Source organism: Populus nigra, chromosome 12 (assembly GCF_951802175.1).
Source record: "Populus nigra chromosome 12, ddPopNigr1.1, whole genome shotgun sequence".
NCBI classification, from domain to species: Eukaryota; Viridiplantae; Streptophyta; class Magnoliopsida; order Malpighiales; family Salicaceae; genus Populus; species Populus nigra.
The window spans coordinates 4958486-4980352 of NC_084863.1; the positions used below are offsets into that span (position 1 = coordinate 4958486).

Consider the following 21867-nt stretch of genomic DNA (forward strand, 5'->3'; position numbering starts at 1 on the left):
ATGACACCAAAGAATTGCAGTTATCGTACTGTTTCTAAATGCTAACGAAAGCCCATGGAATAATGATCGATGGCCTTCGGGTTCATTTCAAAACAACAAAAATGAATGGGCCAAAACCCAATTCCATTTTGCCATCCTTGAATGTCCAATACGCGTGTTCAAAATAACAAGGATAAAAGGGATAGATGTCAAGATTTAAATTTTATGAATGACCAAACCCATAAGTCTTTTATTTTTATGCATCGACGTCAAATTTTCCATGAAAAAATTATAAAAGAATTAAAAATAAGTAAAAAAATAATTAGGTAATTAAGGGTAATTAGAAAGATAAATTTAGAAGAAACACATAATTAATAAAGGTAGCATTTTGTAAGAAATGATGTGGTGAGGGCGCCGTCAATCTTCCCTTAAGCATAACTAACCCCTTACCCGAGTCTCTGGAACCAGTGCACATTTTAAGATCCCTAGTTTGCTTGATTTCTTTGGGGCGACTCCAATTTGCCATGATAGTTATTTGGTCGTCACCGAGACGTCCATCGACGTGCGACAAAATGACGACTTTCACTACTAAAAAATGAGCCTATTAACAACTAACTATTACATTGCAGATAACATTAAAATCCGTTGTTGATCTGTTGCTGATAAAATTCAGCAACGGAATTAGCAACAGATAATTTCAGATGCAAATAATATATGCTAATTTTTTAGCAACGGATTATCAGTTGCTGAAATTCGATTGCTGAATATGTAAATCAGCAACGGATATTCCATTGGTAATGACCGTTACTGATCACCAACGGAATATCCGTTGCTGATTAACGATAGAAATTTTGTTGCTAATCCGTTGCTGATTTAACATGAATTTTTTAATTTTTTTTTCATTTATTGAATTTTTTTAATTATTTATGGCTGTTTCAAAAATTATAGATAAATATAGAAAGAACATAAATTAATACTAGAAATTATTTTATCAAAAATAATAAGTCAAATAAAATGAATTTCACAATAAATTTTTAAATCTCGTCAAACTTACATCAAAATAGATAAGTCACAATTTAATAAATATGTTTTATCATAAAGGTGGTGGTGGGGGTGATGATGGAAATGAACCAAAACAATGCTGACCATCATGAGGTGGGACCGGTATACGGTGGTCGAGGCCTCGGTCGATATACTGGATTAGATAAGGGATATATCTGTGGAGCCATATGTGACAGCATAAATGAAGCCATAGGTGTCGACATACCTTGGTCCATATTTGATGCCCAAGCTTGGTATCCCATATTACTAAGAAAGTTTTTGATTGAAGTCATCTCCTGTTGTAGTGATAAAATATGACCATCTCTTTTCTTTATTTGCTCTTTCAATGCCTGAATTGATGAGCTAGGAGTTGTTGACTCCATCGTATAGGATTGTGATGAAATAAGCGTACTAACCATGGATTTTGGCATACCAGGTGCACCATATATTCTACCCTTTGCAACTCCTCCTATAGCCGCACACCAAGCTGCTCCATCAAATGAATGATGATTTTCCCGATCAGTTCCATATCTTGAAATCATCTCTTTTTTGTAATTCTCCTACAATAAAATTAAATATAATAATAAATTCATTTTAATTTTAAATAATAATTAAATTACATAAAAAAATACTTACAACAACTTTTTTAGACTTGTTATCTATGAAGGTTTCAGGATTTTTGGCACTCTGATGCAACACCGAAAACACATCATCCCATAGATGTTCTTTTCCATCTGCTTTTTCTTGCTATCAACAAATAAAAAATATTAGACAATAAATATGAAAATTTGAAGTCCAACATAACAAATATAAACAATCCTCACCATGCTAGCTTGATATGATGCAAATGACACCGTACCTACAGAATGAGTGCTTAATTTACCATCTGTTTCAGTTAGCCGATTATTTCTTGCAGATTTTGATCTCCTTTGAAATTTAGGGGTGAACCAAATTTCTTTAATCATTTGATTCCAATCATCATTGTTTATCCAAACCGGACCTTTATTAATGCAATCCATAATATTTGTGGTATTTTTGTCCGACATAGCTCTCTTACGAGCTCGTGTCAACTACTGGTTCAAAGCAATTCTTGTCTTATCCTCCTAAATCTTTTGAACAATTGGTTCATCATCCTCAGAAAATATATATTTTTTCTATAAAAAAAAAACAAAGCTCAACATAGTTGTTAACTAGCCTATATAATTACAATCACACAATCAGTAGTAAAAAAAATGAACATATTTTTTTTGGTATATACCTTACCATTTCTTAATATATTCCTAAAATATAATTAATTCACATGTTCTAACCTAATTAATATCGTTAGAGATGCAAAAACAATTATATATTAATTTATATTTTCAATCAATGAAATGGTCAAACAAACTTAATGCCTTTGCTATAAATTCTTTTAATTGTATCTAAGAGGTTCGTACTTCATTTTAGTCTTCACTTCCATAAAAAACTATTTTTACTATATTAATATTCCTTGCATCTAAGATATGATGTGCATAGAAAAAAAGAATATAACACCCTCAAATATAATGTCATGAAATCTTAAATATTTCATTACTAATGTCAAGTATTGAATAATATATCTAAGATTATGGATTTTTTTAAAAAAAATCGGTAGAGTTTTCTCTATTTTTGTTGGTACCAAGTTATCGACAACACTTCTATTATATGTCATTACAACTTCAATCTTGATCCAATTATCCTGGATCACATCTCATTCATCAAACAATCTCTGAACACTAAATTATACTTATCAATATATTCAAGTCTCACAATATCAATTAATAAGTCAACATAAAAGTATTACTAAAACAATTTGAAAGATAATCAATTTCATCACTATAAGTTCATCAATTTAAAAATGTATAATGCCATACCTTAAACTCCTTAAAGAGTTCATCCCTATAAGTTGAATCAACTTTTTCTCAATTGTGCCATGGTCCTTTAAAATTTGACCTCAAAATAAATCCGATCTCACGCCCACACGATGAGTTATTAAAGCTTTAAAAAAATAACAAAGATTTATTAAAATTTTAAAGTTTAAAAAATAATTATAAAACTCAATAACCTTATAAATTTCAACTTACTCTGATGTTCCATATAAACAAAGCTCTATTTTTTTTGTAATTGGATCCTTATGTGTGTCAAAACCCTGCTTTTGAACCCGTTGCTCATGATGCAATGGAGAAGATGTTGAACCGTGGATTGATGGGATGTCATCTCGATCCTCTGAATCTCTAACATTACAATCATCTCCCTCATCACCTAATCCTCTTGCATTAACATCATCTCCCTCATCTTCATCTTTATCATTATCACTATCTACTCTCTCATATTGTTCTCCTTTATCTTCCTCAACTCTCTCACCTCTCCTAACATCCTTGCCCCTCCAATCATAATAACCCCCATCAACATTATATCCTCCAAAAGTATATGGGTGATCTTGAGGGAAACCATCTTGAGTTTGAAGTAAATCTTGAAAGCGAAAACCCTCGTACGATTGATAATCATCCCTCCTCCTATAATCTTGCTGAGTATGATGTGCATTCCAAGTAGGATTATAGCAATCATGCAACTCATGATGAATAGGTTGATGAGAAATGGATGCTTGGCTATTCAGCCCAAATGAAGGGCCATTTGATCTAGATGAAGTGGTCCTATTACTCCTGGAACCTAATATAGAACCACGTCGAGGCATGCTAGATACCTGAAATAGAATAAAAAATTAGCATCAATAAACAACATTATAGAATAAATATAACTGAATTATTTGTAATTATTGAATATGAACTAATTAATACAATAAGAAAATAAAATGAACAAAATAATCATTTTTAATTAATTCCATTAATACAAACATAACTTACATCACTTAAAAATAAGTCCAAATACAATACATAAAAAATAAATTTTACAGTATATCATCATCATGCTGCTCATCATTATCATCACTCATAACCATATCATCATCATCATCATCATCGTAATCACCATTAACATCATCATCAAATTCTTCATCTGAAACCCTTTCAACTTCTACTGAATTTGCCTGTAATTGAAGCAATTCACAGTGGTTGATTTCTGTATAATATGATGCTTTAACAAGTATATTTGGGTCATCAAGTGTTTGAGTAGGAAGGACACGACATGGTTGAGAAATCTCATCTGACTGAGCGACATCAAATGATCTTGTATTGTTATCATCTTCAATAAATTCACCCATGTTAACGCTATAACGACTTCTAGCAGTTGTCTTAACTACTGCCCACCATTCAGAAGATTTATTGTCAGGTGGACATGTATAGTAGACTTGTTGACATTGTTGCGCTAGCACAAAATCTTCATTTCCATGTAGTCGAGAAGTATGCTTGATTTCCACCAAACCATTTGAACGATGCATTCTAATTCCTTATCTTGTGTCATACTAATGGCATTTAAACATGAACACTTTGCACTTACTCCCCAAATATTTTAGCCGAACAACTTCTTCAAGCATTCCATAATAGTCACATTCATTGGCATCATAACAAATTCCTTTCACACAAACCCCACTATTCATCATCTTTTTAAATCGACCATAACTTTGAGTGTGAAATTTGAAACCATTCACATAATACCCATTATAACATTTAACTAAATTTGAAGGGCCCATAACAAGTGCAAAGATTTGATTCTCAGTTCCATTTGATTGATATTCAACCTATCATAACATTTAATACCATAATAAATATTTTTTTCCAAAAAAAAATAATTTCTCAAAATTATAAAATTGCATTAAAAAAACCATAATATAAAACTACTTACATTATTTTTTAACCAAATTGGAAAGATCTCCTCGCATAGTTTTTCTATTTCAGCATCACTCGCATATGGTTGTTGTGACTTTAGCTCTTGATGATATTGCCTAAATTATAAATAGTTTATTTTTAAAATTAAATTATTAAGAATAAAGTATTAAAAAAATATTTCATACTTACTCTAAATAGGGCTTCAATTCTTCACAGTTGAAACAAATATAGTTATGTGCAATTTTCATTTCAGCATGTGACAAATGTCTTCTATATGATCTTCTAGACAATTTTTTCCCCGGGTAAGAAAAAATTGAAAGTTGTCCGTCAAGACTTTTAAGGCCACCATCATCATTTCTTGGAACTCGATTCCATATTGTTTGCAAGTCATCTCCAAAATAATAAGATGCAAAATTGGTAATTTCATCAATCAAATATGCTTCAATGGAACCCTCAACTTTAGCTTTATTTGTCACTTTTTTCTTCAAATAAAACATATACCTATATCATTGATATCAATTAGTTTAGGAAAAAAAATGGAAAAGAGTAAAAAATAATATGACATGAAAACATACCGTTCAAATGGATACATCCATTGATATTGAACGGGTCCTCCGACTTTTGCCTTATAAGATAAATGTATTGCCAAGTGTTCCATAGAGTCAAAAAAGGATGGCGGAAAAATCCTTTCAAGTTTGCAAATAATTTCAATGATATTCATTTGCAGCAACTCCATGTGTTGGACATTTAAACTTGTAGCACTAATGTCTCGAAAAAATACTCACAATTCAGTTAATGACTCCCATAGTGGTTTAGGCAAGTAAGGTCGAAAAGCAATTGGAAGAAGTCTTTGCATAAAAACATGACAATCATGACTTTTCATGCCTGAAACCTTACACTATGCCTTTTTTACACACCGTGAGATGTTTGAAGCATAACCATCAGGAAAAGACAATTCTTTCATCCATGACAACACTTCTTGTTGTTGTTTCTTGAAGAGATAATAAGTGCCTATAGGTTTGTAAACCCGACCATTTGCATCATGTTGCAAATGTAAGTTTGGCTTCTTACAATACAACTGAATATCCAACCTAGCCTTTAAATTGTCCTTGCTTCTATCAGGACAATCCATTACTGTATAAAAAATATTGTCAAAGAAATTTTTTTCAATGTGCATGACATCAAGATTATGACGAATTAGATTTGTATGCCAATACAAAAGCTCCTAAAAAATGCTTTTCTTCACCCAATTATGCTTAGCACCAAAGCCTGGAATTTTGTCATTATGAGATGAACTTCTAATATGTCCCATCGTCAAATTAGACACTTCAAATAAAATTTTTGAACCAGATCGACGAGGTAAAGGAGGGAGCCATGTTGTTACTCCTTTCAAAAACTTATCTAATTGATATCTATATGGGTGATCCATAGGTTGGAATCGTCGATGACAGTTAAAAAAGGTTATTTTTCCCCCATGCATTAATCTAAAGGCTTTGCTATGCTCCATACAATAAGGACAAGACAACTTCCCATGAGTACTCCAACCCAATAACATACCATAAGCTGGAAAATCACTAATGGTCAACATCAAAGCTGCCCTTAATTGAAAATTTTCCTTCCTATATACACCATCAAGCCATAACTTTTTCAACTCATCAATTAACGATCGTAGGAAAACATCAAGCTTTTTCCTCGGATTCTTCGGCACAGGAATAATCATTGACAAAAACATGAATGGTCGGGTCATACACTTCCAAGGAGGCAAATTATAAACAGTCACAATTACTAGCCAACAAGAGTAGACATTTGAAGACATGTCAAAAGGACTAAAACCATCAGTGCATAATCCTAATCGAATATTTCATGGATCGGATGCAAAGTCTTGATGATCTTCATTAAACTTCTTTCATGCTTCCCTGTCAGATGGATGCACCATAACTCCATCATCTGACCTATGAAAATGATGCCATGTCATATCTTTGGCATGATGTGGAGATATGAATAGCCTCTGAAGTCTTGGTGTCAAGGGAAAGTATCGGAGTTGTTTCTCTGACTTATTAGAACCTTTACTAGTGGGATTTCTAGGTTTGTATCGTAAACTTCCACAAAAATCACAACTTGTTTTCATTGCATCTACCCCATAGTACAACATGCAATAATTAGGACACACATCAGATTTATCCTAACCAAGTCCAAGTGGCCGCATAAATTTCTTGGCATCATAGAAATTTGAAACCAAATTTTCATTATCAGGCATGCAACTTTTTGTAAATTCAGTAAATTTGTTGAAGGCAGTCTGAGTCAAATTTAGAGTTGACTTCATATTAAGCAATTGTACACAAGCAGATAGTTTAGATTGCTTGGTATACCCATCCCATAAAGACTCCTCTGCAGCTTTAAGTAATTTATAAAATTTATCTGCCTCCGGATTCGGAAGTTCCTCTGCTACCATAAGACTAGAAATCATATCATTAGAGTATGCATCACCAACCCCCATTGCATGCAGAACCATATTCCTATATGAATTTTCTTTAAAAACATCATTCACAACATGACTACACCCAACTGATGAAGGTCCAGCTATTATCGGTTCTGAAACATAAGGCTCTCCATGTACAATTCAATTTTCATAATCAGGTAAAAATCCTCTTGAAAACAGGTACTTATAAGCATCTTCTTCCATTAAAAACTTTTGATTTTTGCACCTAACACAAGGACATCTAATTTTACCTCCAGATACATTTTCATCAATTGAAAATGCAAAATTAATAGATCTCTGTACACCTGCAATAAATTCCAGAAAAATATAACCATCCCTACGACGACAATACATCCATGATCGATTGCCCATATTAATCTAATTAACATAATTAAAACCAAAAAAGAATTATAATATTATTTAATACATTTCTTAATCTATATTTAAAACTATATATAATAAATTATCAAAATAACTTCATTAATAACTAGCTTATAAGTTATCAAAGGGAAATATAATACGTTGTTTTGATTGTCCATTGGATTAGTAAAAATGATGTAGGCAAAATAGCTAGCTAAATAGGATACACTAAGCAATTGCTCTGTTTATTATTTCTCACCATAATTTTTTTTCTTCAACTTTAGTAATATAGACTATTCTATTGGAAAAAAAAATATAATCGTTTTCATTGTCAAGTAATATTGTAGAAATAAAGTCTGCATGCAAACATATGCCATTATTATTATTTTTTAACCAACTATTAAATATTTATTTCATCAATAATTTATTACTTAAGATCGTCACGTTAAACAAAGAAATACTAACAAACTAAAAACACTTTGGAGACAAATTATACCATTATTAGCAAATAGAGGCTAAGATTTAATTACAATGCAATTTTTCTACAAATCAAGTTATCTTCCAAAATTAATAAAAAGTTTTAAGCTACATTGACAAACCTGGAGGACCAATATGCATAACCCAAAAACTTGGCAACTCCAAATGCAAATAAGTAATGTGATGATGATGGGTTCAACAATCTGAAATTAAAAAAATAAAAATAAAAATAAATAAGAATAATAGTGTTAAAAAATTAAAAAAGGAAATTAGCATGTAATGAGCAAGAATAGCATTGAATAATGTTTCCAACCATTTTATTTATGATTTATCAAGACTTTATAAAATAAAAGTCAATTAACAGGCTAGAAAATAAAATCATTTAATAGGCTGGAAAGAGAATCCCAACACTGCCATATCCTTGCTCACCAAAAAATAAAGTTAGAAAATAATCATTTAACAGGCTGGAAAGAGAATTGACAATCACTGGGAAACGGAATTGGAGTAGATTTCAACTCACCTTTCTGCTCAACCTCAGGCTAAATAACCTGATATTGATGACAACTGACACTTCACAGAAGGAAATCCTCCAGCAATTAATAGTACAAAAGTTAGCATTCGTGGCTGTAGACGGCGAGGCCGGTGAATTTGGACTCATATTTGTAACACATACAATAATAGTCTTTTAAAGAGTCCCATATTATATTGAGCATCCTGACAGAAAACAAGACATCTGGATGAAAATCATTTACTTCTAGTTAAAATATTCAGATTGAATTGAACATAGCAGACTCTTTCAACACATGAAGAAATTGCATAGTAGCTAATATATTCAAAGACTAATTCATGAATTCTGGATCCATACTTATAATTCTGGATCCATCCTGCAGGTCATGTTCTTTTTTAACTTCTTAAGATAATGGCACCATGAAGAAACAAAATATTAAAATGCATCGTTCTTGTCTCCATTTATTTCAGATAATGAGTCTCCAATGGTTTCAAATAATGAAAATCAATATAACTACGTACTAGTTAAAAACAAAATGTAGCACGTTATCGTCCTCTACTAGCATAAATGAAAAATGTAGCACGTTGGAGAAAACAAAGGTTAAAGGAGACAAAGCCAAAGCCATATCGAGAATGAAGGAACTATATATATTGCGATGGGCTACCTCTGCAAAATCGAAAAAAGCAGGAAAAGTATATCGGCCGGAAGGTAAATTTTTTAACATATTTGAGTCATTAATCTTCTCCCTGAACTTAAAAATTTAAAATTTCTCCTCTCTCGACATGCTTGGACGTTTGAGTTTATTAAGCATGCAGTATTGATAAAGCTTTGAAATTAAAAAAAAAAAGCCTTCAAAAATTAATTAAATAAAAAAATCAAATTAACTGATTATAAAATCCAAAAAAACTATTATCCAGTTCATTTTTAATTTCAAAAACTTGAAATTGATTCAGCCAAAATTAAATCTAAAATAAAAAAAATATTAATATTTTTATTAACCCAAAATTAATCAAACCCACAGGACCAATCAGCCCTCTTTTGCATTTTTGCTGCCTAGCCAACCTTCTTAAGACACATTACCCAAAATTTGTATTGAGAAGTTGGGAAGCTTTGCTAGGAAGTCGGCTAACACACATTCCCTGCTGTCATATATAGTTTTTACCATAACTTTTGCACAAACTCTACCATCTTTTCTAAGACACATTTCCCATATTTCTCCCCCAAAAAACAACACACATACACCCAGTAAAACCAAAAAACCCATAACCCTATAAAAAGTCTCACTACTTCCATATTTAACAAATAATTTGCAATAGATCTACAAAATTATTCTCTCTAAATTACAAACATAATTTTTTAAATATGGGTTTTTGATTATACCTACTATCACACTATGTTTTCTCCCTGCAAGATTGAATTTTTGGAAGCGTAAAGTAACTCTAAAGTAACTGGAGAAAAAGTTAAGAAAACAACAAGTTATGTTTGTGGACGCATGACAAGGATACGTAGATGTTATGTGCACAATGTCATGTCACCAGAGCTGGGTTATGGTCTGCATAAAGACCCCAATATTTATTGCTTATTATTTAATTTAGTTAAGTCTAGAGTCCAGTTGAGTTTGATATTGAATCCAATAATTATGCGTGGCATCAGGTTAAGTTAAGACTTGTTCTAATCTGTTGATTTACAGCCAAGTATTTTAGCTTAAGAATAGGTCTTCAGCTTGGGTTGTTAGCTGAATATCAGCATACATAGTTATGCTATTTTTAAGTGCTGGTAATCTGATCAGTTGTTATTCTAGTTGTATTTAAAGTCTTCTTGTTAATGAGAAAGACATCAAAAAACATTTGCAATCAGTGAAGTATTGGAGGCTGTGGATTTCCTCGAATTAATCCTACTCTTTTTTCTAGTTGTACTTGACAATTGGTATCAGAGCCAAGTTCCAATGGTTGAGGGTGCAGGTACTAGATATTCCCAGCTTGCAGAATCTTTGGCAACTGTCAAACAAAATCAAGAGCAGTATCAGCAAAATCATAATTCTTTGCAACAAATGGTTGAAGGGTTGGCCCATCAATTAGAAGTGGTTGCCTCGAATGTGAAGACATTGGTCTAGATGAAGACTGTGCATAATTCTGGTGATCCAGAAGGATCTACACGACAAATGACTAATCCTTTTTTTGAAGATAATGGGGGAATTTAGACTCGCGCAGTGCAGTTGGATTTTCCTAAATTTCATGGAGAAGATCCCAGTGGGTGGGTCTATCGAGCTAATCAATTCTTCAATTATCATCAAACCAATCCGCATCACAGAGTCTTATTGGCATCCTTTCATATGGAAGGGAAGGCCTTGGTTTGGTTCCAGGACATTGAAGCAGCAGTGAGAATTAGTAGTTGGGAAGGTTTTGTACGTGCACTTCAGACAAGGTTTGGGTCATCACCTTATGAAGATCCCATGGAAGCTCTTATTCGGCTGAAGCAGACTTCAATAGTGGAAGATTATAAGAGCCAATTTGAGGCTCTTTCAAACCAACTTAGAGGACTGGCTGAGTCTTACAAACTCAGTTGTTTCCTAAGTGGGTTACGAGAAGATATTCGGTTTATGGTACGTATGTTAAATCCTTCAAATTTACATATTGCTTTTGGTTTAGCAAAAATGCAAGAAGAGAATGTTTGCTGCCCTTAGGAGAACTGCAAAAGTAGGGTCTGTTCCTACTCGTTTGGCTATTAGACCTTTAAACCCACATGACAAAAGGGCCATTGTTCTAATATAGAGGTTATCACCAAGCCAAATGAAAGAGCGACGGGATAAGGGGCTTTGTTATAATTGTGATGACAAATGGGCTCAGGGGCATAAGTGCAAGTCAGCTCGACTATTTATTATAGAGTGTGATGAATCAAGTGATGATGAGGTGCCCAAATCTGAAGTTGCAGACGAGAATGCTGGCAAGTCTAAGGAAGAAACACTTATAATGGATTTAGAACCCGGAATATCCATCCATGCATTATCTGGATCACCAAACCCAAAAACAATAAGGTTTGTGGGGCACATTTGTGGAAGAGCAGTAGTTATCCTGGTTGATACGGGAAGTACACACAATTTCATGGACCCATCTGTTGTTCAAAGGGTTCATCTACCATCTAATCCAACAGAAAGGCTTTCTGTCAAAGTGGCTAACGGGCAGGCAATTCGTAGTGAAGGGAGTTGTGCGACAGTACCTCTACACATACAGGGTAATCTCTATACCATTGATTTTTACATTTTGACCCTAGAAGGATGTGATATTGTTTTGGGTGTTCAATGGCTTCGAACTTTGGGACCTATCCTTTGGGATTTCTCACGACTTCAAATGGAGTTCTCAGTCATGGACAATCCTAGAAGACTACAAGGTATGACATCAACTGGTATCTCATTAGTAGAAGGAGAAAGATTTGGTGAAGTTTCTAGGCAAAATAAAAGAGGACTAGTTATTCAGCTTATTGATTTTGAAAATTCTAGTTTGCTGTCTATTAAAACTTCTATTGAGCCACAAATATTTGACCTTTTTAACCGATATTCAGAAGTGTTTTTAGAACCCAAGGGATTACCCCCTACTCGAAATCATGACCACCATATTGTATTACAGTCAGGTGCAAAACCAGTTTGTGTCGGACCTTACAGATACCCTTTTAAAAATCTGAAATTGAAAAAATAGTCCATGAAATGTTATAATCTGGTATTGTTAGACCTAGCCAGAGTCCATTCTCATCCCTGGTCTTATTAGTAAGAAAACATGATGGAAGTTGGAGGCTTTGTGTTGACTATAGAGCCCTTAACAAAGAAACCATTAAGGTTAAATTTCCTATACCTATAGTTGACGAACTTCTTGATGAGCTTCATGGATCAACCATCTTTAGTAAGCTGGATCTAAGGTCGGGATATCACCAAATTAGGGTTCAACCAGAGGATATACCTAAAACAGCCTTTCGTACGCATGAAGGCCATTATGAATTCTTGGTAATGCCCTTCGGCCTTACCAACGCTCCGGCAACCTTCCAAAGTCTTATGAATGACATCTTTAAACCTTATTTATGAAAGTTTATATTGGTTTTTTTTATGACATTCTTGTTTATAGTAAAAATATGTCTGACCATGTTCATCATTTACAAATTGTTTTGGACATTTTAAAACAACACTAGTTTTTTGCAAAAAAATCTAAGTGTTGTTTTGGATGTGCTGAAATTGAGTATCTTGGTCACCTAATCTCAAAAGATGGGGTACAAGCTGATCCTACCAAAATTGAAGCAATGCTTAAATGGCCATTTCCTACCAGCCTTAAATCTCTTAGAGGATTCCTAGGTTTAACGGGTTATTACAGGAAATTTATCAAAGGATATGGACTTATAGCAGCCCCCTTAACAGCCCTTTTAAAAAGAATTCATTCCAATGGACTGAATCAACAAAAAGGGCCTTTCAAGATCTTAAACATGCTGTAACTAGCCCTCCTGTCTTAGCTTTACTAGAATTTTCTATTCCTTTTACTATTCAATGTGATGCTTCTGGTATTGGTGTTGGAGCTGTATTAATGCAACAGGGCAGACCATTAGCATACATGAGTCAAGCAATTCATGGAAAAGCCTTGCAACTATCTACCTACGAGAAGGAGCTAATGGCATTGGTTTTAGCAGTGAAGAAATGAAGGTCTTATCTTTTAGGACATAACTTTAAGATACAAACGGATCACCAGAGTTTCAAGTACTTGCTGGAACAAAAGGTGGGTACTCCTCTTCAGCAAAAATGGATTACCAAACTTTTAGGATATGAGTTTGTGGTAGAATACAAACCAGGGAAGGAAAACAAGGTTGCTGATGCCTTGTCCTGAAAAATGGAAGAGTCGAAGGAAGGGAACTTATCTGCTATTACTGCACCAACAAACACTTGGTTGGAACAACTTAGAACCAGTTATGATACATATCCTAAATTGCAGCAGATTATTAAAAAGCTGAAACAAGGAAGTCTTGCATCCCAGAATTATAAACAGCAGGATGGACTATTATTTTACAAAGGAAGATTATCCATCCCCGCCTCAAGGGAGTTGAGAGAACAAATTCTTCATTTGTTGCACAGTAGCCCACAAGGAGGACACTCAGGATTCCACAAGACTCTTCATAGAGCTAAATCTGAGTTTTATTGGGAAGGAATGAGGAAGGAGGTCAGAAGGTTTATCAAGGAATGTGATATATGTCAGCAGAACAAGTCTGAGAATATCCACACTGCTGGATTGCTGCAACCATTGCCAATTCCTATGAAGGTATGGACTGATATTTCCCTTGATTTCATTAAGGGATTACCAAACTCTGAAGGCTATAGTGTTATTATGGTGGTAGTGGATCGGTTGTCTAAGTACGCTCACTTTATTCCTATTTCTCATCCGTACACTGCCTCAAAGATTGCTCAGGTGTTCCTAGCCAATATTTTTAAATTACATGGGTTGCCTAATTCTATTGTTACTAATAGAGATCCTACTTTTACGAGTACATTTTGGAAGGAGCTTTTTAAACTGCAGGGAACCACTTTGAAATTTTCATCAGCTTACCATCCCCAAACTGATGGCCAGACAGAGATTGTCAACAAGATGGTTGAGCAATATCTTAGGTGTTTCTCGGGGGACAAGCCAAAAGGATGGGTTAAATGGCTTCCGTTAGCTGAGTGGTGGTACAACACCAACATTCATGCTTCTACCAAGTTATCCCTTTTTGAATCTATCTATGGCTACCCGACCCCAAAGTTAATTCCATATACGTCGGGCACCACACAAATTCAAGAAGTAGAAAATACCTTGAAGACCAGAGACGAAATCATCCGCATTCTTCGTGCGAATCTGCAGTTGGCACAAGACAGAATGAAAAAATTTACAGATATTAAGAGGATTGAGAGAAGCTTCGATGTGGGAGATTTGGTTTACCTTCGATTACAACCGTACAAGCAGCAATCAGTGGTGAAAAGGAGGAATTTGAAATTGTCTCCACGATTCTATGGTCCATATCAAGTGCTGGAGAAGATTGGTACTGTTGCTTATCGGCTTGAGCTTCCTCCTGCAGCAAAAATACACCCAGTGTTTCATGTCTCTTGCTTAAAAAAGAAGTTGGGAGAAAGACAACATCTGGTTGTTACTCTTCCACCAACAGACAAAGATGGAATTATTCGGCCTGAACCAGAAGAAATATTGCACAGACGGTTGAAGAAGAAAAAAAATCATGCGGTGACTGAAGTATTGGTGAAATGGAAGGGACTAGGTGCAGAAGAAGCATCTTGGGTAGAATATTCTATCTTAGTCAACGAATTTCTAGACCTTGTGGACAAGGTCATTTAAGGGGGGACAATGTTATGTGCACAATGTCATGTCACCAGAGCTGGGTTATGGTCTTCATAAAGACCCCAGTATTTATTGCTTATTATTTAATTTAGTTAAGTCCAGAGTCCAGTTGAGTTTGATATTGAATCCAATAATTATACATGGCATCAGGTTAATACTTGTTCTAATCTGTTGATTTACAGCCAAGTATTTTAGCTTAAGAATAGGTCTTTAGCTTCGGTTGTTAGCTGAATATCAGCATACATAGTTATGCTATTTTTAAGTGCTGGTAATCCAGTCAGTTGTTATTCCAGTTGTATTTAAAGTCTTCTTGTTAATGAGAAAGACATCAAAAAACATTTGCAATCAGTGAAGTATTGGAGGCTGTGGATTTCCTCGAATTAATCCTACTTTTTTTTCTAGTTGTACTTGACAAGAAAAGGACATATGGATTTGGCTCCTGGAAAAGGAATAGAAAGGAAGAGAAATGGGTTAATTAGATTTTTGAAAAATTATAGAAAGGGATAGAAGATTGGGTTCTTTCGGAGAATGAGTAAAGTTTGCAACTGTGGGGTTTTTAATTCTTTTGTTGTTTTCAAGGTATAGATATATAGACCAATAAAAAAGCGACATGTAATTATTATTATTTTATAAAAGTTAAAATTTAATTTTTTATATCAGCAACTATATTAGCAACGGCAAATCCGTTGTTGATTCTTAATATATTAATTTTTTTTCAGTATCTAATTTTTTGTTGCTGAATCCGTTACTAATATTAAAAAATTAATATATATTTAATCTGTTGCTAATTTGTTACTAAAATTACAACTAAATTATTCTGATGCTAAATACCCTTCGTTTTAGTAGTGTTTGCTGGGAGTTTCAAGGTTGAGCCTTTACTTGTATATTCTCTCTTGCCTTTTTCTTTTTGATTGCTGTGTTATTTTCTTGATTATTTTTGTAAATATTTTTATTTATTTTTAGCACTGTTAATTTTATTCATATTATTTCATTGTTGTGTTCACATGCTAGTTTAGGTATATTTTGAAAAACAAATTAGAACAATCGAAACAATATATCTTTTTATTAATTTTAGTTAATTTTAATCCTGTCATCATTTCTATTATTTTTGTTTAAGGTTTTTTGTGTGTTAAAAAACCATGAAAATCATATAAATTATAAAACAAACATAACTAAACCGACAAGTCTCCTATTTTTAGGGACCGAGATCAATTTTTCTATAGAAAGTTATAAAAAAAATAAAAAAATCAATTATAATAATTAAGGTCACTAAAAATAAATAAATTTAGGAGAAAACACATAGTAAAAGTAACTTTTATGTTAAGATAAGAAGTATATTGAGTTAGTATATAGTTTTTTTTTTACATAAAAAAAAAGAATTAATGTATGAATTGACAATGCTAGAAAGATTTTGGCAGGAAAGGGAAAACAAAGGGATGGTCAAAAAAGTATGGAAAAACCCCAACGCAATTAAGGAAGCATCAAGCACTTAACAAATTTTATATGTGAAATTACAATCTTAATTTTTCTAATCTTATGTATTTTTAACAATGTCTTTGTACTATGTTGCATGATTGTGGTATGATGCCCACAAATATGAAAAAAAAAAGTCAACTCTATTGATATCGTGGTTAGAAAAATCATAGACCGAGTCACGTCACAAAGAATAATTGGGGTATAATTTGTGGCTTGAGAACACTTTAAAAGGTGTTCGCAATCTAGGACGCAAAACCAATACAAAAAAACAAATGGTTCGATGAGTAGGCACACCCTTTCATTTGTCAACCATGCAAAGGGCCTGATAAGAATGTTTAAATTATTTTTTTCCTTATTTATTAATGTACCATTTTTTTTTGACATTTTAACAACATATTTATTTTACAGGAAAAACAACTTGGGCGTAACCCTACTCCGATGGAGTTATACGAGGAAACTCGTATAAAAAAGACAGATAGGGGGGAATGGGTGAAGAAGTTAGTAGATAGCAGAGCGAAAATGTTTTATTTCTTGTAATTCTTATAATTATATTTGACTTGTATTTTTTCTTTTCTAGTAAGCATATATTGCTACAATGGTTGAAAAACATGGAGAAAATGCTTTCCCGTCTACTCCCCACGATCCTTAATTGTGGTTGGAGGATGGAGAAACTAATGGACTCGATAGGAATTGGGTTTATGGAATTTGTATGGAATCAACTAGAGAAATCAGGTCGGATTTGATTGCGCACACAACAATCCAACCCAAGCTAGTCAACGCTGGAATTTGTAGCGATGGTCCTAAAACAGGTCAAAAAACTAGTAGCCAAATTTGTGTACCGACATATTTATTATTGTAAAATTATTTTGGAAAGAATAAAATTTTGGTTTTCAATAAAATTATTATTGTGATTTTCGTTATTGTTTTAATTAACAACTAAATAATTCAAAAACAATTACTGAAATTCCGATGAAATCACCGGTTAATTAGAAAAAACAAATTTGTCGATGATTTTGTCAACAATATATAGGTGCTATTTCATTGAAAAGTTACAAAATGGTTCAAAAGTTTTCTTCTAGTGGGACAATTTAATGGAATGGAAATTATAGAAATGGTCGATGAAAACTGGTCAAAGCGTTTTATTTTTTTGGTGCCAATAGCATGTCGTTATTTATATATTAGCATTACCAATTACCGACAGAAATGCTGAAGGATAGCAAATCTCCGAAAAAAGTTTTTCTAACAATGCTTTTTCGACGACATATTTATCTCAGTAAAGTAAATCTAACTGTCGAAGATGTAAATTGTTGATGGAATGGTGTTTACACGCTAATAGAATACTCAACCAGCGTTTATAATTTTCTTCAAACAAACATGCATTTTCAATAAGAACAATTTGGCTGTAACAGGATCAAATGCAGTGAATATATATTAGATGAAGAGTGAAGACATCTTACTAACAATACGAGGTTCATATGGAATACTATTCAGTTCTACATGACAGTTAAAATAAGATTAGATGACTATATAATTATAGACCTTAAGCCAGCTAGCTCCAATATATGTTTGAAATATCAACAACGTTTTTACTGATTTCCATATAGACTTCACAATTGCATTATTTTGACAGAAGATCGATTGCAAGCGCTTGGTGCAAGTGGACAATATTAAGAACGAGCCAGAAAACCATATCAATAGGACAATCATAAGAAACTTCCATTGAATTAACTACCCCGGACAATCTTTAGTTCTCGACCAACTCTCACATTTTCACCGGAGTTCTTTGATAAAGCCTTGTGACAGGAGACATGCACACCCGGTCGTGTTAACTCAATGGAAAAGTATCATGTTGGAAAGAGTATTATAAAGAGAATATTGGCATATGATGGATAATGTCAAATGTTTTGAGGACTTGGTTTCATCACTGACATCATAGAACGAGCAACTACTGAGTCTTCGTAGCCTTCATTTAGGACTAATTCAATGACTCCACTCTATAAATAGCCTTGCATCCTCGCTAGATATCTCACCCCTCTCCACAAGAAAGATCGGTATAGAATCTGATGGAAGGACTCAAGTTTGTACTAGTTTTCGTCGTCCTGGCCTTGGCTTCTTCATTTGCCTCTGCCTCTGATCCTGGTCCGCTTCAGGACTTCTGTGTTGCCATCAAAGAAACCGATGGTGGTATGTGCTTAGTTTTTAAGTGTTTCGTTAAGAGTTTTTGTCAGGAGTTACATGATAATATCACGCATCCTGTATATATTTTAGTCATCTATTAATTGACTGACTTTTTACGGGCATCAAAAATGCCTTTCTCATGCATGCAGTGTTTGTGAACGGAAAGTTCTGCAAGGACCCAGAGCAAGTTGCTGCAAACGATTTCTTCTTTCCTGGACTCAACGTTCCTCGGGACACTTCCAGTCCAGTTGGTTCAAATGTCACTGCTGTCAATGTTGCTCAAATTCCAGGACTCAACACTCTTGGCATATCCTTCGCTCGCATTGATTTTGCACCACATGGTGGCCTGAACCCACCCCACACTCACCCTCGTGCCACTGAGATCCTAGTAGTCGTGGAGGGTACCCTCTATGTTGGTTTTGTCACATCTAACTTAGCTAACGGAGATAATCGCCTAATCACCAAGGTCTTAAATCCGGGAGATGTTTTTGTGTTCCCAGTCGGACTCATTCATTTCCAGCTCAATGTGGGAAAAACCAATGCCGTTGCCTTCGCCAGTTTAAGCAGCCAGAACCCTGGTGTGATTACAATTGCAAAGGCAGTGTTTGGAGCAGATCCACCCATTAATCCTAATGTTCTAACCAAGGCCTTCCAAGTGGACAAGAAGGTAGTCGACTATCTTCAGAAACAACTCTGGACGGACAACAACAATTAGAAGAACACATTTATTAAGAAGACATGAAGCTGCAGCCTCATGTTTGGCATGTTTTCTTCATTACTACGTACCTCTTTCTTTTTTATTATCCTAAATAAATAGGTTTCTGCTCCTGTCTTTTATGCTCGGTTTGGTAATGATATAAAAAGCGCAACAGCATGACACCAAAGAATTGCAGTTATGGTACTGTTTCTAAATACTAACCAGACATTGTACCTTTACATTGCCGAAGCTTGTTCATGTCTTAAAAGATACTATATTGTGGCCCGCATGACGCAGAAGACAGGTCACCTTTTTTTTCTTTCTTTTTTTTAAAGAGAAGACAAATAGGTGCTAGTAAAAAAAAATTAAACTATATGAAAATTAAAATGATGGAAGACAATTTAAACGACTAGAATAAACAATAACAACAAAAGTAAACTTTTGAAAACTCAATAATCAACAAAATGAGCTTGCTAGATTATGCTTGCATGTCTAGGCATTTATTTATTTTTAATGGTAGATGACATGTCATTTTCCCTAACTTTTTTAATTAAAAAAACAGCACGCAACTTGTCACCCGCTACGGCAAACAACTCGTTGCTGGTTATACCTAGATTCTTATAACTATAGGATTGCCAAGAAAATTAGGGCAAGGTTGTTTTACACCAAAAAAATCCATTTTCAATCATTACATATTTACTTTATGTAATATTTTTTCGGGTCTATGGTAAATTTTTTTTAGCTCGGTCGATGTGATCCCACAAAAGCCCATAGAATAATGATGGTCTTCGGGTTCATTTAAAAAAAAACCAAAATGAATGGGCCAAAACCCAATTCCATTTTACCATCCTTACAGGTCCAATACTGTGTTCAAAACAACAAGTCTCCTTTTAAAAGGGATCGATGTCAAGATTTGAATTTTATGAATAACCAAACCGATAAGTCTTCTATTTTTAGAGATCGACATCAAATTTTCCATGAAAAAATTATAAAAGAATTAGTTGAGAATAATTAGGAGGCTTAAATACTGAAGCCAGATAACCTCAGCAGTGCTATCGGCTAAGGCTTTGTATTCAGCTTCAGTAGAAGAGCGAGCAATTATACGTTGTTTACTTGATTTCCATGAAACCGACATCTAACCAAAGAACACAAAATAACCACCCGTAGATTTTCTATCATCAACACTACCTGCCAATCTGCATCTGTAAAGCCATGTAAGGCAAAGGAAGAACTAAGAGTAATATGGAGGCAATGTGTTGTCGTACCCTTAAGATAACGCAAGATGTGTTGAACGACATCCCAATAAAAATACGTGGGAGTTTGCATAAACTGACAGACTCTGTTAATAGCAAAGCAAACATTTGATCTCGTAAAAGTGAGATATTAAAGAGCACCCATAATTTGATGAAAGCGTGTAGCATCAGAAAATAAAGGATCAGGTAGTATGGTAGTTTGGGATGTCGAGATAGGAGTATCAACAGGTTTGCAAGATAGCATACCATCTTGAGTGAGAATGTCAAGTGTATATTTATATTGTTGGAGCATAAGCCTCATACCAGTAGGTGTAACCTCAACATCTAAAAAATAATAAACAGTACCCAAGTCACAGAGCTTAAATTTCGAGCTCAGTAGCTAGATGAGGCATTGAAATAGAAGAGAGTTGCTACCCATAAGCAAAATATCATCAACATAGACTAGAAGATAACAAATATCAGCACCAACAGAGAAGATAAATAATGAGGTATCCACCTTAGAGGCACAAAAACCAGTAGATAGCAGGAAGTCATTCAGACGAGTGTACCAAGCTCGCAAAGCCTATTTTAAACCATATAGAGACTTATACAATCGACACACATGAGAGGGGAGAGTAGAGTCAACAAAACATGGAGGTTGTTTCATGTAGAACCCCTCATAAAGAACACCGTTGAGGAAGACATTATTGATATCAAGCTGATGAATTTTCAAATCACACGAAATGACAATGGAGAAGACTAATTTGATGGTCGTAGTTGCTATTGGGATGCTAATTACCTTAAGAACTACCCCTGTTACGACTGAAGTTTGAGTTGTGATGAGACATAGCAAGATGAGTAGAGAACTGTGGTGTTGGCAGTAGAGGTGGCTGCGACAGCAAAGATGAAGGCAACAGAGAGATAGTGGCATCCATGGACTAAAGAGAGTTCTTGTACAAAAATTCATTGGTGAGAAGATGGCTGTATAGATCAGCATACGACATCGATTCTGCCTTGATTATAAGACTCGTTATCAAGTCTTTGAACTCACCACGAAGGCTATGAAACACATAGAGATTGAAGTCTTCAAGGGATGTCATGGGGCGACCAACATCAGCCAATTCGTTCCCCATCCTCTTTGAGTAGTCGATGGTAAGGGAGACATGGAGTATCACAGGGTTTAGCTGCAACCATTTCAGATTTAGTCAACATATCCTCAACATATTTAGTCTGTGATAGAAACAACCCGGTAGCAGTTCGAGTAATCTGGATCCCTAAGAAATA

The 21867-nt window shown here is 34.2% G+C and overlaps 2 protein-coding genes across 3 annotated transcripts; one reads left to right on the forward strand and one right to left on the reverse strand.

Annotated features, from left to right (window-relative positions):
* Window positions 1-980: 980 nt before the first annotated feature.
* On the reverse strand, window positions 981-14989 carry LOC133669646 (uncharacterized). Of its 2 annotated transcripts, XM_062089865.1 has the most exons (8): window positions 14590-14989; window positions 14463-14505; window positions 8660-8853; window positions 8262-8342; window positions 3123-3742; window positions 2913-3036; window positions 1657-1767; window positions 981-1580 (listed from the first exon to the last, which is right to left on the reverse strand). In XM_062089865.1, exons 3-6 carry the CDS (start codon window positions 8795-8797, stop codon window positions 2961-2963), a joined length of 915 nt encoding a protein of 304 aa, XP_061945849.1. In that variant the 5' UTR covers window positions 8798-8853; window positions 14463-14505; window positions 14590-14989; the 3' UTR covers window positions 981-1580; window positions 1657-1767; window positions 2913-2960. The 2 variants fall into 2 exon arrangements, with proteins under 2 accessions (XP_061945849.1, XP_061945848.1); XM_062089864.1 differs by lacking the exons at window positions 8262-8342; window positions 8660-8853; window positions 14463-14505; window positions 14590-14989 and adding exons at window positions 4840-4939; window positions 5013-7718.
* A 3535-nt stretch (window positions 14990-18524) lies between these two features.
* Window positions 18525-19369, forward strand: LOC133669101 (germin-like protein subfamily 1 member 16). Its single transcript, XM_062089121.1, has 2 exons — window positions 18525-18660; window positions 18804-19369. Exons 1-2 carry the CDS (start codon window positions 18540-18542, stop codon window positions 19367-19369), a joined length of 687 nt encoding a protein of 228 aa, XP_061945105.1. The 5' UTR covers window positions 18525-18539.
* The last annotated feature ends 2498 nt before the right edge of the window (window positions 19370-21867 follow it).

Coding starts and splice junctions, on each gene's coding strand:
- LOC133669646 (XM_062089864.1), bottom strand. CDS start 5,320: ATGTTTTATTTGAAGAAAAAAGTGACAAATAAAGCTAAAGTTGAGGGT. Junction 4,940..5,012: donor GAATTGAAGCCCTATTTAGA/GTAAGTATGAAA, acceptor TTTATAATTTAG/GCAATATCATCAAGAGCTAA. Junction 3,037..3,122: donor TGTTTATATGGAACATCAGA/GTAAGTTGAAAT, acceptor ATTTTTTTAAAG/CTTTAATAACTCATCGTGTG.
- LOC133669101 (XM_062089121.1), top strand. CDS start 18,540: ATGGAAGGACTCAAGTTTGTACTAGTTTTCGTCGTCCTGGCCTTGGCT. Junction 18,661..18,803: donor CATCAAAGAAACCGATGGTG/GTATGTGCTTAG, acceptor TCATGCATGCAG/TGTTTGTGAACGGAAAGTTC.